This window comes from Mustelus asterias, unplaced genomic scaffold, assembly GCF_964213995.1.
Source record: "Mustelus asterias unplaced genomic scaffold, sMusAst1.hap1.1 HAP1_SCAFFOLD_581, whole genome shotgun sequence".
In the NCBI taxonomy this organism is placed as follows: Eukaryota; Metazoa; Chordata; class Chondrichthyes; order Carcharhiniformes; family Triakidae; genus Mustelus; species Mustelus asterias.
In genome coordinates this window covers 180,082-194,674 of record NW_027590531.1, presented here as the reverse complement: position 1 = coordinate 194,674, position 14,593 = coordinate 180,082, and the positions used below count along the sequence as shown (strand labels likewise).

Genomic DNA, 14,593 nt, shown 5'->3' with positions numbered 1-14,593 from the left:
GAATGGCCTCCTTCTGCACTGTAGGGTTTCTATGATTCTTTCTATGATCCACCTTCTCAAAAGGCAACTAGGGATGGACAATAAATACTGGCCTAGCCAGCGACGCCCATGTCGCACGAATGAATAAAAAAAAAATTCCTGAGGAGAGGGAGGGGGTAATGAATAAAGTTCATATGGGGACAGGTAAGGAAAATGGCAAGAGATTGTAACCTTGGCAAACAGGATCCACTGCATGAGAACATTTTGTTAAACCACCAATTTTCTTTATTTTATTTTTCCACTATATTCAAGCCTTGTTTCCTGAAACAGGCCAAAGCATGCACTTATCTGAAGCCTGGGGGCTCCATTGTTTTAATTTTCTTATCTTACTTTCTTTTTATTTTTGCAGCCACAATTGCACGGTTTCTTTTCAGGGGGTTGGGGGGCACAGTATGTGCCCGCATTAAGCTGAGTGCAACCAATCAGGCGCGGCGTGTTGGGAAGGGTTCGACGCATCCCCATGCATTTCTCCTGATCTATGAAGAGTGAGTTGGCCTTCACACCAATGTCGTACTCCAGGACTGACTTGGTTTGCACCAGCAGTTGCAGTGCATTCTGCGCCTCTTGTAGACGTTGTTTCAATGTCTGTATGGTTGCGTCGATGGTATAAACTTCACAGACCAACCTGCAGAGAGCAAAGAGAATCACTTATTACAAGCTGCATTCGAAGAGCCAGCCCCACTGGGTGGGATTTTTCAGTCTCTCTCCCCACAAGGCCAAAAGTCCCCACTGTAATAAGTCTTCGGAGGCAGAAGTCCAGCCCTTCACCAAAATCCCTTTATTTACAATTCCAACAGCAGTACGCAGAGTGCTATCAGTCAACAGTCTACCTTCGGGAGTGCCAGAGGAACTGACACTCCTGTTTAAATACAAGGAAAAGATTCCCTGATCAATTTACTCCTCAATCAGGGAGTTCATATTCCAATAGGCCAACCTCAATGGCCTGATTGAAGTCATTACCCCGCCCAACGCCAGCGGCCCTTTGCATAGTCCGCCCCCCTGCCCACTGCGATTCCCTTGGCACGCGGGATGGGAAAATCCCACCCACTATCTGTTTTGGGGAAGGAGGTATAAAGGTCTAGGGACGGGATTTCCCAGCCCCGCTTGCTAGTGGGATCTTCCCATTCCCCCCACCCCGAGGTCAAGGGGATTTAAATGTATCACTCCATCCACCATGGGAAAATGTGTCAGGGTGGAGCTTGAAGGTCTCGGCACGTTTAATCTTACTCTGGGAGATCTGGTAAATTTGATGCTCTGTGGAAACATTAAAAAAATGTGTTCATAAAACACCTTTCCCAACCTCAGGCCATCCCAGGACAGTCACTGATGTAGCAATTATGGCAGCCAATTTGCACACAGCAAGATCCTACAGGAAGCAGCAATGTGATAACGGCTCATAGCTGTTCATGTGATGTTGTGTGAGGGATAATTATTAGCCTGGACACTGGACACTGTCATTTATATTAATGATTTGGATGAGAATATAGGGGGCATGGTTAGTAAGTTTGCAGATGACACTAAGATTGGTGGCATAGTGGACAGTGAAGAAAGTTATCCCCAATTGCAACGGAATCTTGATCAATTGGGCCAGTGGGCTGACGAATGGCAGATGGAGTTTAATTTAGACAAATGCGAGGTGATGCATTTTGGTAGATTGAACCAGGGCAGGACTTACTCAATTAATGGTAGGGCATTGGGGAGAGTTACAGAACAAAGAGATCTAGGGGTACATGTTCATAGCTCCTTGAAAGTGGAGTCACAGGTAGACAGAGTGGTGAAGAAGGCATTCGGCATGCTTGGTTTCATCGGTCAGAACATTGAATACAGGGGTTGGGACGTCTTGTTGAAGTTGTACGAGACATTGGTAAGGCCACACTTGGAATACTGTGTGCAATTCTGGTCACCCTATTATAGAAAGGATATTATTAAACTAGAAAGAGTGCAGAAAAGATTTACTAGGATGCCGGGACTTGATGGATTGAGTTATAAGGAGAGGCTGAATAGACTGGGACTTTTTTCTCTGGAGCATAGGAGGCTGAGGGGTGACCTTATAAAATAATGAGGGGCATAGACAAGGTCGATACTCAATATATTTTCCTAAAGGTAGGGGAGTCTAAACTAGAGGCCATAGGTTTAAGGTGAGAGGGGAGAGATACAAAAGTGTCCAGAGGGGCAATCTTTTCACACAGAGGGTGGTGAGTGTCTGGAACAAGCTGCCAGAGGTAGTAGTAGAGGCGGGTACAATTTTATATTTTAAAAAGCATTTAGATAGTTACATGGGTAAGATGGGTATGGAGGGATATGGGCCAAATGCAGACAGTTGGGATTAGCTCAGGGGTTTAAAAAAAAGGGGCGGCATGGACAAGTTGGGCCGAAGGGCCTGTTTCCATGCTGTAAACCTCTATGACTCTGTGACTCTATGAGAGGGCCCCTGCTCTGGTTCAAAGTTGTCCTGTGGGAATGTTTACATCTGCCTCAGAGATGTAAATGATAGAGCCTCAACCTGCCATCTACTTTGAAGGACGCCACCAGCAATGAAAAACCATTAGGACTGTCAGCCTTCTGGAGTGGGGCCTGAACTCACAACCTTCTGGCTCAGAGGTGAAAGTGCTGCCACTGAGTCATGATAAAAAGCAGCAACTATAGCAGACAGGGTTACATCATGAGAGCCTTGATGCTCTGACCCATGCTCACTTGAATGCAGCTCCCTAGACAGGATATTCAGGAACCCTGAATTGGATGTCAGTATATTACATAAGCGCCGGAATTCTACCGCTCTGCCCTTCCACGGAACCGGAGTGGGGAAACTGGTGCACCTGGAGGAAACCCACGCAGACACGGGGAGAAGGTGGGTGGCACGGTGGCACAGTGGTTAACACTGCTGCCTCACAGCGCCAGGGACCCCGGCTTCGATTCCCGGCTTGGGTCACTGTCTGTGTGGAGTTTGCACATTCTCCCCATGTCTGCATGGGTTTCCTCTGTGTGTTCTGATTTCCTCCCACAGTCCACAGATGTGCGTGTTAGGTTGATTGGCCATGCTAAATTGCTCTTTAAAGTTGGGGGGCTAGCTAGGGTAAATATGGGGATAGGGCCTGGGTGGGATTGTGCCGACTCGATGGGCTGAATGGCCTCCTTCTACACTGTAGAGATTCTATGAACGTGCAAACTCCACACAGACAGTGACCCAAGTCCAGTTCGAACCCGGGTCCCTGACGCTGTGAGGCAGCAGTGCTAACCATTGTGCCACCGTTTTCTTGCCAGATAATCCAGCAAAAAAAATCTGCAGGTGAGGCATGACGAGGGAATTCCTAATTGGGGTGATAATACGGTGGGGAGTCTTGTAATTATATTTATATGTATGCAAATTAGGTTTCCAACTTTCCTTGATGGGAACCTCATTATATCATTAGCAAAGGGCAGGGAAAATTAGAAAGTGAGATCTCGCCGGCAACATTCTTGTTCTTTAACTCGACGCGGCATATTGCACCCATGTCACCGTTCACACTGACAGGCACAAAATCCCCGGCCCTTGTTTTTATACGAGGGTTGTATCAAGACTATCAGCTAATGGCCAACTTTGTCAAAAATAACATCCAGAGATTCTCCTGGCCATCTGAGATAGGTTCTTGATTGGTCAGGAGATCAAAGGTTACGGGGAAAAGGCAGGAGAATCGGATTGAGAAACATATCAACCATGATCAAATGGCAGAGCAGACTCGATGGGCCGAATGGCCTAATTCTGCTCCTACATCTTATGGTCTCTTTGTTCATTCTAGAAAAGAAGCACCTTGGAGGCCTAAAGCAAAGGTTTATTAGATTGGTCCCTGGGATGAGGGGTTACCCCCTGGTGAGCAGCTGAGTAAATGGCATCCATATTCTCTGGAGTTTGGAGATCAGAGGTGATCGCATCGAACCATGCAAGATTCTGAAGGGGTTTGACAGCACAGATACTGAGGGATTGTTTACCCTGGTTGGGGAATCTAGAATACTGGGACATGGTCACAGGGTAAGAGGCCAATCCTTTAGGACTGAGATGAGGAGAAGTTTCTTCACTCAAAGATGGTTGTGAATCTTTGGAATTCTTGACCCCAGAGGATTGTGGATGCCCCATCATTGAACATATTTAGTTTTTTAAAATTAATGTCACAAGTAGGCTTGCGTTAACATTGCAATGATGTTACTGTGAAAATCCACATGAGATTTTTGGTCTCAGGGAATCAGGGATCTGAGGAACAGGTAGGAAAGTGGAATTGAAGCCAAAGATCAGCCATGATCGTGTAAGGAAGCACTGCTGCCTCATAGTGCCAGGGACCCAGGTTCAATTCCTGGCTTGGGTCACTGTCTGTCCAGAGTTTGCCCATTCTCCCCGTGTCTGCGTGGGTTTCCTCCGGGTGCTCTGGTTTCCTCCCTCAGTCTGAAAGACGTGCTGGTTAGGTGCATTGGCCATGCTAAATTCTCCCTTAGTGTACCCAAACAGGCACCGGAGTGTGGCGGCTAGGGGGTTTTCACAGTAACTTCATTGCAGTGTTAATGTAAGCCTACTTGTGACACTAATAAACAAACTTAAATGGCGAAGCAGGCTAGATGAGCCTAACGATGCACTCCTGCCCCGATTGCTGCTGTTCGCCTACCTAATGAGAGGGAAAGTTGCCGGTAGACCTTTCTTAGATATTCCCAAGCAGCGATGGCTGGGTACTCACCTTCAAGGTCCACCCTCAGCTGGCACAGGAGTTTTTGTGCCTTCACCAGAATACTATCTAAGGGGGATATCACTTGTGGGTCACAATTATGTAAGATCGCTCAATCCCAGGGTAATATCTGAACGTGAAGGGTTGCAGTGAAGGCCATTTCTCTGAAATAAAAATAACTTGCATCTGGGTGGGAAGGTGGCACAGTGGTTGGCACTGCTGCCTCACAGCGCCAGGGACCCAGGTTCAATTCTGGCCTCGGATCGCTATCTGTGTAGAGTTTGCACATTCTCCTCGTGTCTGCGTGGGTTTCCTCTGGTTTCCTCCCACTCTCCAAAGATATGCGAGTTAGGTTGATTGGCCATGCTAAATTGCCTTTAGTGTCGGGGGATTAGCTAGGGTAAATACATGGGGTTACGGGGATAGGGTGGGATTGTGGCCATGCTAAATCCTCCCTCAGCGTACCCGAACAGGTGCCGGAGTGTGGCGGCTAGGGGGTTTTCACAGTAATTTCATGGCAGTGTTAATGTAAGCCTACTTGTGACACTAACAAACAAACTTAAATGGTGAAGCAGGCTGGATGAGCCTAATGATGCACTCCTGCAGGGAAGGATAATTTAGAAATGGTAATGACGCATGGATCGCACAGTCCATTGGCATTGAACTGTGATGAACAATCAGTTCTGAATGTTGGATATTTCAAGATTCTGGATTATCGCAGACTCGATTGGCCAAATGGCCTCCTTCTGCACTGTATGTATGTATGATTCTATGAAGTGCTTTCCTCCAAATCAACAAAGTGGTAATTGGTGTTTTCCATTCAGTGTTTGTGGTTTAATTCCCTCAACACTTCATCCCTCTGGACACATATTTCTGCGTGTTTGTGACTCATCCATTTTCCTCTGCTGTAAAAGTGCCAGCAAAGGAAGTGTCCAATTTTGGGATTTGAGATTTGGCCAAAGTGGAGGGATCACATCATTGTGCTGCAGAGTAACTGCTCCTTTCTCTCCCATTTGGGTTGACATCTCTTACTGTTAATGAGGGATAAAGATTCTGAGCCATTGTGTCCTTGGCTAAAGCGATAATCCAGAATCTTGAAATATCCAACATTCAGAACTGATTGTTCATCACAGTTCAGTGCCAATGGACTGTGTGATCCATGCGTCATTACCATTTCTAAATTACCCTTCCCTGTCACTGATCATTTTAGTCAATCTCTACTTGCAGCCAATTCTAATGCAGACCATTGTGGTACAACTAATTCTTGTCTAGCCATCACTAGGTGTGGTACAGACCTCCACCCGACAGCAAGTTCCATCAAGCCTTTCCTAGTCAATTCTACTTCAACCCACATCATGCGATTCTAATTCTAACAGATTGTAATTCTGGGGTAGCGCAGTGGTTAGCACTGCTGCCTCACAGCGAAAGGGACCCAGGCTCGATTCTAGGCTTGGGTCACTCTCTGTGTGGAGTTTGCATGTTCTCCCAGTGTCTGCGTGGGTTTCCTCCGGGTGCTCCAGTTTCCTCCCACACTCCAAAGATGAGTGGGTTAGGTTGATTGGCCATAGTAAATTGCCCCTTAGTGTCAGGGGGATCAGCAGGGTAGATAAATGGGGTTACAGGGATAAGGTAAAAGCAAATCACTGCAGATGCTGGAATCTGAAATCAAAAGAGAAAATGCTGGAAAATCTGAGCAGGTCTGGCAGCATCTGTAAGGAGAGAAAAGAGCTGACATTTCGAGTCCCGATAACCCTTTGTCAAAGCTTTGACAATTTTAGTCAACCTCTACTTGCAGCCAATTCTAATCTAGACCATTGTGGTACAGCCAATTCCTGCCTCGCCATCACTAGGTTACAGGGATAGGGCCTGGATGGAATTGTTGTTGGTGCAGACTCGATGGGCTGAATGGCCTCCTTCTGCACTGTAGGGATTCTATGATCATAGCCACTCCTGATTTGCAAACAGATTTTTTTCTGTGATCATACCCCACCTATCAAATCCATTGTTTAGTCCAGCCCTCCATATTTCTCAGTTAATTCTAGTCTAGTCTAATGATGGTTGAATCACTTTATATGTTGACTAAAAATGCATCCTATCTGGAGTCCAGCAAACAGGGTTAGAAGGAGGTGCAGGAAGCTGTAGAAAATCCTCCTCATTTATGGTCACACTTTAAAGTAAAGTCTATTTATTAGTCACAAGTAAGACTTACATTAACACTGCAATGAAGTTACTGTGAAATTCCCCTAGTCACCACACTCTGGCTCCTATTCGGGTCAATGCACCTAACCAGCACATCTTTCAGAATGTGGGAGGAAACCAGAGCACCTGGAGAAAACCCACACAGACACGGGGCGAACGTGCAGACTTCGTACAGACAGTGACCCAAGCCAGGAATTAAACCCAGGTCCCTGGCGCGATGAAGCAGCAGTGCTAACCACTTTGCTACCTTTAGACCCTCCTCCACTCACATTGTCTGTACCTTTAAGACTTGATTACCTGTAAAGACTCGCATTCCAACCATTATTTTGTAAATTGAGTTTGTGTCTTTATATGCCCTGTTTGTGAACTGAAATCCCACTCACCTGATGAAGGAGCAGCGCTCCAAAAGCTAGTGGCTTGTGCTTCCAAATAAACCTGTTGGACTTTAACCTGGTGTTGTGAGACTTCTTACTATCTTTAGAAGATCAGACAGTGTAAATGGATTAAACAAACACAACCTGCATTGAATGTTGGTCTCCTAACTTTTCATTGCTGGCTGGGAATAGATTGGGGAGAGCTACTGGAACATGCTAGTTTGTCACACATGTTAATGTCACTTTGAAGAAGCAGATTAATCACCTCTGCCTTGCTGACAAGTGTTAATTGCCAAGTACAGATAGTTGACAGATAATATTGATTACCCGCCTGCAACATTGAGGCAGAGCTAATTGTCTGTCCAATTAAAGCCTTCTGTAAATTGAGGCGTTCACAGTTTTGCCTTGTTCTGAAATGGAACAGTCGGCTGGAAACAGCTTTCTGGGAAACGAGACTAATACATCATTTAAGACACCTTTCTGTTGCTAAAGGGGTGGCTAATTTCTTAGCTGGGCTAGGCACCTGAGCAGTGAGAAATGAATGGACAACTGTTAGTTGGCAGCTCACTACACCTTCCCGATATAGATGCCACCACTGACAGGTATTAAAATAGGAGAACATCTAGGACTTCAAGATAAGAAAGAACACAAGTTATTCCTATGTAATATTAAAATTATGAAGACCTTTAGCTCTTAAGGTCAGCATGCGTTAGAAAGAAGGATGGGATTATCGTGGTAGAATTTGTGCTTTGTTTCTCTGGCTTTCCAGAGCAGTTAATTAGGCAGCAGTAACATAACCGGAGTATATGTGCTGGGGTCACTGTAAGTGGGAAGTCACAGGAAGATATTGACTGGCTTTAAGCAATTGACTTTCTTGTTTAAACCTCCCAACTCATTCCATCACTTCTGACACTACACTCAGCTCCTTTGTAAGGAGAAACAATGAAGAGGAAAAGAAGATTCAAGAAAAGAGAAAAAGAAAAAAGAACAGCATAAAGCTGGTGAAGGCTTTTGCTGCCATGGACCATTCATCATTAAGTTGACTTGCCTTCCCAAAGGTGTGATTAATAGTCTGATAGTGCTTAAACTCCCCCTGCATAGCAACAGGCAGACAACCCTCATCAGTGTGTACACCCCTACCAAGACCAATTCTCATCAGTGTGTACACACCTACCAAGACCAATTCTCATCAGTGTGTACACCCCTACCAAGACCAATTCTCATCAGTGTATATACACCTAACACCAGTTCTCATCAGAGTGTATGCCCCGACCAAGACCAATTCTCATCAGTGTGTACACCCCTAACAAGACCAATTCTCATCAGTGTGTACACCCCTACCAAGACCAATTCTCATCAGTGTATATACACCTAACACCAGTTCTCATCAGAGTGTATGCCCCGACCAAGACCAATTCTCATCAGTGTGTACACCCCTAACAACACCAATTCTCATCAGTGTGTACACACCTAACACCACCAATTCTCATCAGTGTGTACACCCCTACCAAGACCAATTCTCATCAGTGTGTACACCCCTAACAAGACCAATTCGCATCAGTGTGTACACACCTAAACAACACCAACTCTCATCAGTGTGTACACACCTAAACAACACCAATTCTCATCAGTGTGTACACACCTAAACAACACCAACTCTCATCAGTGTGTACACCCCTACCAAGACCAATTCTCATCAGTGTCTACACCCCTACCAAGACCAATTTTCCTCACTGTGTACACCCTGAACAAGACCAACTCTCATCAGTGTGTACATGCCTACCAAGACCAATTCTTATTAGTGTGTAAATGCCTACCAAGACCAACTGTCATCAGTGTGTACACCTCGAACAAGACCAACCCTGACAAAGTCAAGAATAAATTCTACAATGATTGCTGCTGTGTCAAAGTCAGACAAACTAATCATTCTAAGGTAAGATTTGCATAGGCACAGTCACGGCTACCAAAAGATGGACCTCCGAAAGGCACCCTCCGTGTTCGAGTGAAGGTAAGTGTCCAGGTGAAGGCAGCAGAGTGGTGAAGCTGATTGGCAGTTGCAGGTAAGATTTGCATAGGCGCGGTCCCTGCTACCAGAATGTGGTCTGTAGAGGAGCTGTTGTAAAGGGACAGTTAAACCCCAAACACTACTTCAGTGTTTCCCTTCCTACCTCCTCCTCTAACCAAAAAAAAGTCGTTGGGAGGACCACAAGCAAGGGAAAGGCGAGTTGAGAATCTTTTATCCTTTTATCTGTATAAGGTCAGTTTAGCAGCTAGGGCAGTGGTATGCTCCTCCTGCCAGATGTGGGAAATTAGGGAGCAATCTAATCTCCCTGACAACTTTGTCTGCAGGAAGTGTGTCCAGTTGCAGCTCCTCACAGACCGCATTGTTCGGTTGGAGCGGTAAGTGGATGCACTGCGGAGCATTCAGGAGGCAGAGAGTGTGATAGACACGAGTTACAGGGAGGTTGTCACACCACAGGTTCAGACAGGTTGATGGGTGACCGCCAGGAGAGGCAGGCAGGTAGTGCAGGAGTCTCCTGTGGCTATTCCCCTTTCAAACAGGTATACCGTTTTGGATACTGTTGAGGGAGATAGCCTGTCAGGGGGAGATACCAGCAGCAGCCAGGCCTGTGGCACCACACCTGGTTCTGCTGTAGAGCAGGGTCGGGCAAAAAGCAAGCGAGCAGTAGTAATACGGGACTCGCTAGTTTGAGGCTCAGGCAGGTGTTTCTGTGGCCGCGATCGAGACTCCAGGATGGTGTGTTGACTCCTTGCTGCCAGTGTCAAGGACGTCTCTGAGCGGTTGCAGGACATTAAGGGGGAGGGTGAGCAGCCAGAGGTCATTGTACATATTGGCACCAACAACATAGGTAGGAAAAGGGATGAGGTCCTGAAGGGTGAATATAGAGAGTTAGGCAGAAGGCTAAAGTGCAGGACCTCAAAGGTAGTAATTTCTGGACCACTCCCAGTACTACGTGCTAGTGAGAGTTGGAATAGGAAGATTAGGCAGATAAATGTGTGGCTTGAGAGTTGGTGCAGAGGGCAGGGATTTAGATTTTTGGATCATTGGGATCTCTTCTGGGGAAGGGGTGACCTGTTCAAGAGGGACGGGTTACACCTGAACTGGAGGGAGATTAATATCTGGCGGGGAGATTTGCTAGAGCCACTTGGGAGGGTTTGAACTAGTTTGGCAGGGGGGTGGGACCCAAAGCAATAGGGAGACAGAAGAGAAGGTTGAGGACAGCACAGAAGTTAAAGAGAGCACATTACGTGGTAAAGGCAGTGTCAGTAATCCTAGTACCAGACAGATCAGGCAAAAGCAAGACAGAGAGCAAAGGAAGTCCAGATTAAACTGCATTTATTTCAATGCAAGAGGCCCGACGGGCAAGGCAGATAAACCCAGGGTATGGATGGATACATGGGACTGGGATATTATAGCAATTACCGAAACATGGCTAAGGGAGGGACAGGACTGGCAGCTCAATGTTCCAGGGTACAGATGCTATAGGAAAGATAGAACAGGAGGTAAGAGAGGAGGGGGAGTTGCACTTTTGATTGGGGAAAACATCACGGCAGTACTGAGAGGGGATATATCCAAGGGTTCGGCCATTGAGTCTATATGGGTAGAACTGTGAAATAAGAAGGGGGAAATCACTTTGTTAGGGTTGTACTATAGGCCCCCAAATAGTCAGCAGGAAATTGAGGAGAAATATATAAGGAGATTACAGATAGCTCCAAGAATAATAGAGTGGTAATAGTAGGGGATTTTAACCTTCCCAACATTAACTGGACAGACATAGTATTAGAGGGTTGGATGGAGAGAAATTTGTTGAGTGTATTCAGGAGGAATTTCTCATTCAGTATGTGGATGGCCCGACTAGAGAGGGGGCAAAACTTGACCTCCTCTTGGGAAATAAGAAAGGGCAGGTGACAGAAGTGTTAGTGAGGGATCACTTTGGGACCAGGGACCATAATTCTATTAGTTTTAAGATAGCTATGGAGAATGATAGGTCTGGCCCAAAAGTTAAAATTCTAAATTGGGGCAAGGCCAATTTTGATGGCATCAGGCAGGAACTTTCAAAAGTTAATCGGGGGAGTCTGTGGGAAGGCAAAGGGACATCTGGTAAGTGGGAGGCTTTCAAAACCAGTGTTCAGGGTAAGCACATTCCTCTTAGAGTGAAGGGCAAGGTTGGTAGAAGTAGAAGGCTGGATGACTCGGGATATTGAGGCCCTGGTCAAGAAGAAGAAGGAGGTACATCACATGCATAGGCAGCTGGGATCAAGTGAATCCCTTGAAGAGTATAGGGGGTGTAGGAGTAGAGTTAAGAGAGAAATCAGGAGGGCAAAAAGGGGACACGAGATTGTTTTGGCAGATAAGGCAAAGGAGAATCCAAAGAGCTTCTACAAATACATAAAGGGCAAAAGAGTAACAAGGGAGAAAGTAGGGCCTCTTAAGGATCAACAAGGTCATCAATGTGCGGATCCACAAGAGATGGGCGAGATCCTAAATGAATATTTCTCATCAGAATTTACTATTGAGAAAAGCATGAATGTTAGGGAAATAAATAGTGATGTCTTGAGGAGTGTACATATTACAGAGAAGGAGGTGCTGGAAGTCTTAAAGCGTATCAAGGTAGATAAATCCCCGGGACCTGATAAAGTGATTCCCAGGACATTGTGGGAGGCTAGGGAGGAAATTGCAGGTCCCCTAGCAGAGATATTTGAATCATCAATAGTTACAGATGAGGTGCCTAAAGATTGGAGGGTGGCAAATGTTGTGCCTTTGTTTAAAAAGGGCTGCAGAGAAATACAGGCTGGTGAGCTTCACATCTGTGATGGGTAAGTTGTTGGAAGGTATTTTGAGAGACAGGATCTACAGGCATTTAGAGACACAAGGACTGATTAGGGACAGTCAGCATGGCTTTGTGAGTGGAAAATCATGTCTCACAAATTTGGTTGAGTTTTTTGAAGGAGTAATCAAGAAGGTAGATGACAGCAGTGCAGTTGATGTTGTCTACATGGACTTTAGCAAGGCCTTTGACAAGGTACCGCATGGTAGGTTGTTGCATAAGGTTAAATCTCATGGGATCCAGGGTGAGGTAGCTAATGGATACAAAATTGGCTTGATGACAGAAGCCAGAGGGTGGTTGTAGAGGGTTGTTTTTCAAATTGGAGACCTGTGACCAGCGGTGTGCCTCAGGGATCAGTGCTGGGTCCACTGTTATTTGTCATTTATATTAATGATTTGGATGAGAATATAGGAGGCATGGTTAGTAAGTTTGCAGATGACACCAAGATTGATGGCATAGTGGACAGTGAAGAAGATTATCTCGGATTGCAACGGGATCTTGATCAGTTGGGCCAGTGGGCTGATGAATGACAGATGAAGTTTAATTTAGATAAATGCGAGGTGATGCATTTTGGTAGATTGAACCAGGGCAGGACTTACTCAATTAATGGTAGGGCATTGGGGAGAGTTACAGAACAAAGAGATCTAGGGGTACATGTTCATAGCTCCTTGAAAGTGGAGTCACAGGTGGACAGAGTGGTGAAGAAGGCATTCAGCATGCTTGGTTTCATTGGTCAGAACATTGAATACAGGAGTTGGGACGTCTTGTTGAAGTTATACAAGACATTGGTAAGGCCACACTTGGAATACTGTGTACAGTTCTGGTCACCCTATTATAGAAAGGATATTATTAAACTAGAAAGAGTGCTGAAAAGATTTACTAGGATGCTCCTGGGACTTGATGGTTTGAGTTATAAGGAGAGGCTGGATAGACTAAGACTTTTTTATCTGGAGTGTAGGAAGCTGAGGGGTGATCTTATAGAGGTCTATAAAATAATGAGGGCACAGATCAGCTAGATAATCAGTATCTTTTCCCAAAGGTAGGGGAGTCTAAACTAGAGGGCATAGGTTTAAGGTGAGAGGGGAGAGATATAAAAGTGTCCAGAGGGGCAATTTTTTCACACAGAGGGTGGTGAGTGTCTGGAATGAGCTGCCAGAGGCAGTAGTAGAGGCGGGTACAATTTTGTCTTTTAAAAAGCATTTAGACAGTTACATGGATAAGATGGGTATAGAGGGATATGGGCCAAATGCGGGCAATTGGGACTAGCTTCGGGGGTTTAAAAAAAAAGGGCGGCATGGACAAGTTAGGCCAAAGGGCCTGTTTCCATGCTGTAAACCTCTATGACTCTGTGACTCTATGATAATATTCTTGGTGACTTCACTGCAAGAGTTGGCAAATATCACCAGGCATGGGAAGGGGTCATTGAGAAACACAAGGTTGGCAACTGTACCAGCAATGATCTTTTCTTGCTGGAGACATGTGCTGAACATGAGTTCTTAATCACCAACACAGCTTTCCATCTTCCTAATTGCAATAAACTGTCTTGGATGCGCTCCCAGTCCCATACATTAGCATCTAATTGACTGTGTCATCACTGGGCAGAGGGACAGGCAGGATGTGTGTGAAATGAAAGCTGTGTTAGGCACTGGCTGCTGAACTGTCTTATCATATCAAAGCTCAAGACCTATCCCATTAGGGCCCCCCCCCCACCCCCCGCCCCCCGAAGGGCCAGAGGTGCCTCCAATGCCTCAAGACAGTCACAAAGAAAACTCTCCGAGGAACTGTGTACAGCGAAACAGTGACTGTGTGCTCACTGCCTTAAGGATGACTGAGCACCCTTCAGGGATACAGAGCACTCCACTGCTTATGAGGCCTTTGGCCCTAACCCTCGTCAGCATCAAGATTGCTTTGGTCAAAATAATTCGGCAATCCAGAAACTACTGGAGGAAAAACATTGGCCAGAATTTTTGGCACGCCCGCCACGGGAATTGGAGCGGATGAAGGGCAGAGCACGGGAAGGTCTGTTGACCGAAGCAGGATTTTACAGTTTTGGGATGAACGAGGCCATAAAATTCCGACCATTGCCTCTGCCAGGCTTACTTCAATAACAAGTCATCATTATCCAAGCATGCTGCCAAATGAAGCATCCATAGGACTGTCCAGAGCAAGCTCAGAGAGATGCAAGATTCTTGGCTGAATCCCAAAGAAGATCAACTCTACTCATAAGCAGATCATAAAGAGATTTTATGATCCTCTGAAGTCTGTCTACAGGCCCCAGTCTACTAGAGTCTCACTATACTTGGTGCCAATGGGTCAACACTGCTCACAGATGAAGTTCTAGAAAGATGGGCAGAGCACGTTAAACACATCCTCAATCGGTCTTCATCCATCAATAAAGAAACAATAAACAAGCTGCTTCAGTTTGCTATCAACTGTACTCTTG

General features: G+C 45.8%; 1 protein-coding gene across 2 annotated transcripts in view; it reads right to left on the bottom strand.

The window, feature by feature from the left end:
* Nucleotides 1–248: 248 nt before the first annotated feature.
* The window catches only part of LOC144487075 (tektin-3-like), a 78,306-nt gene continuing 63,961 nt past the window's right edge, over nt 249–14,593 (bottom strand). For both annotated transcript variants that reach the window (XM_078205134.1, XM_078205135.1), the window contains exon 8: nt 249–664. In XM_078205134.1, the coding sequence (XP_078061260.1) occupies nt 361–664 (304 nt within the window). In that variant the 3' untranslated portion in view covers nt 249–360. The remainder of the gene's footprint in view (nt 665–14,593) is intronic.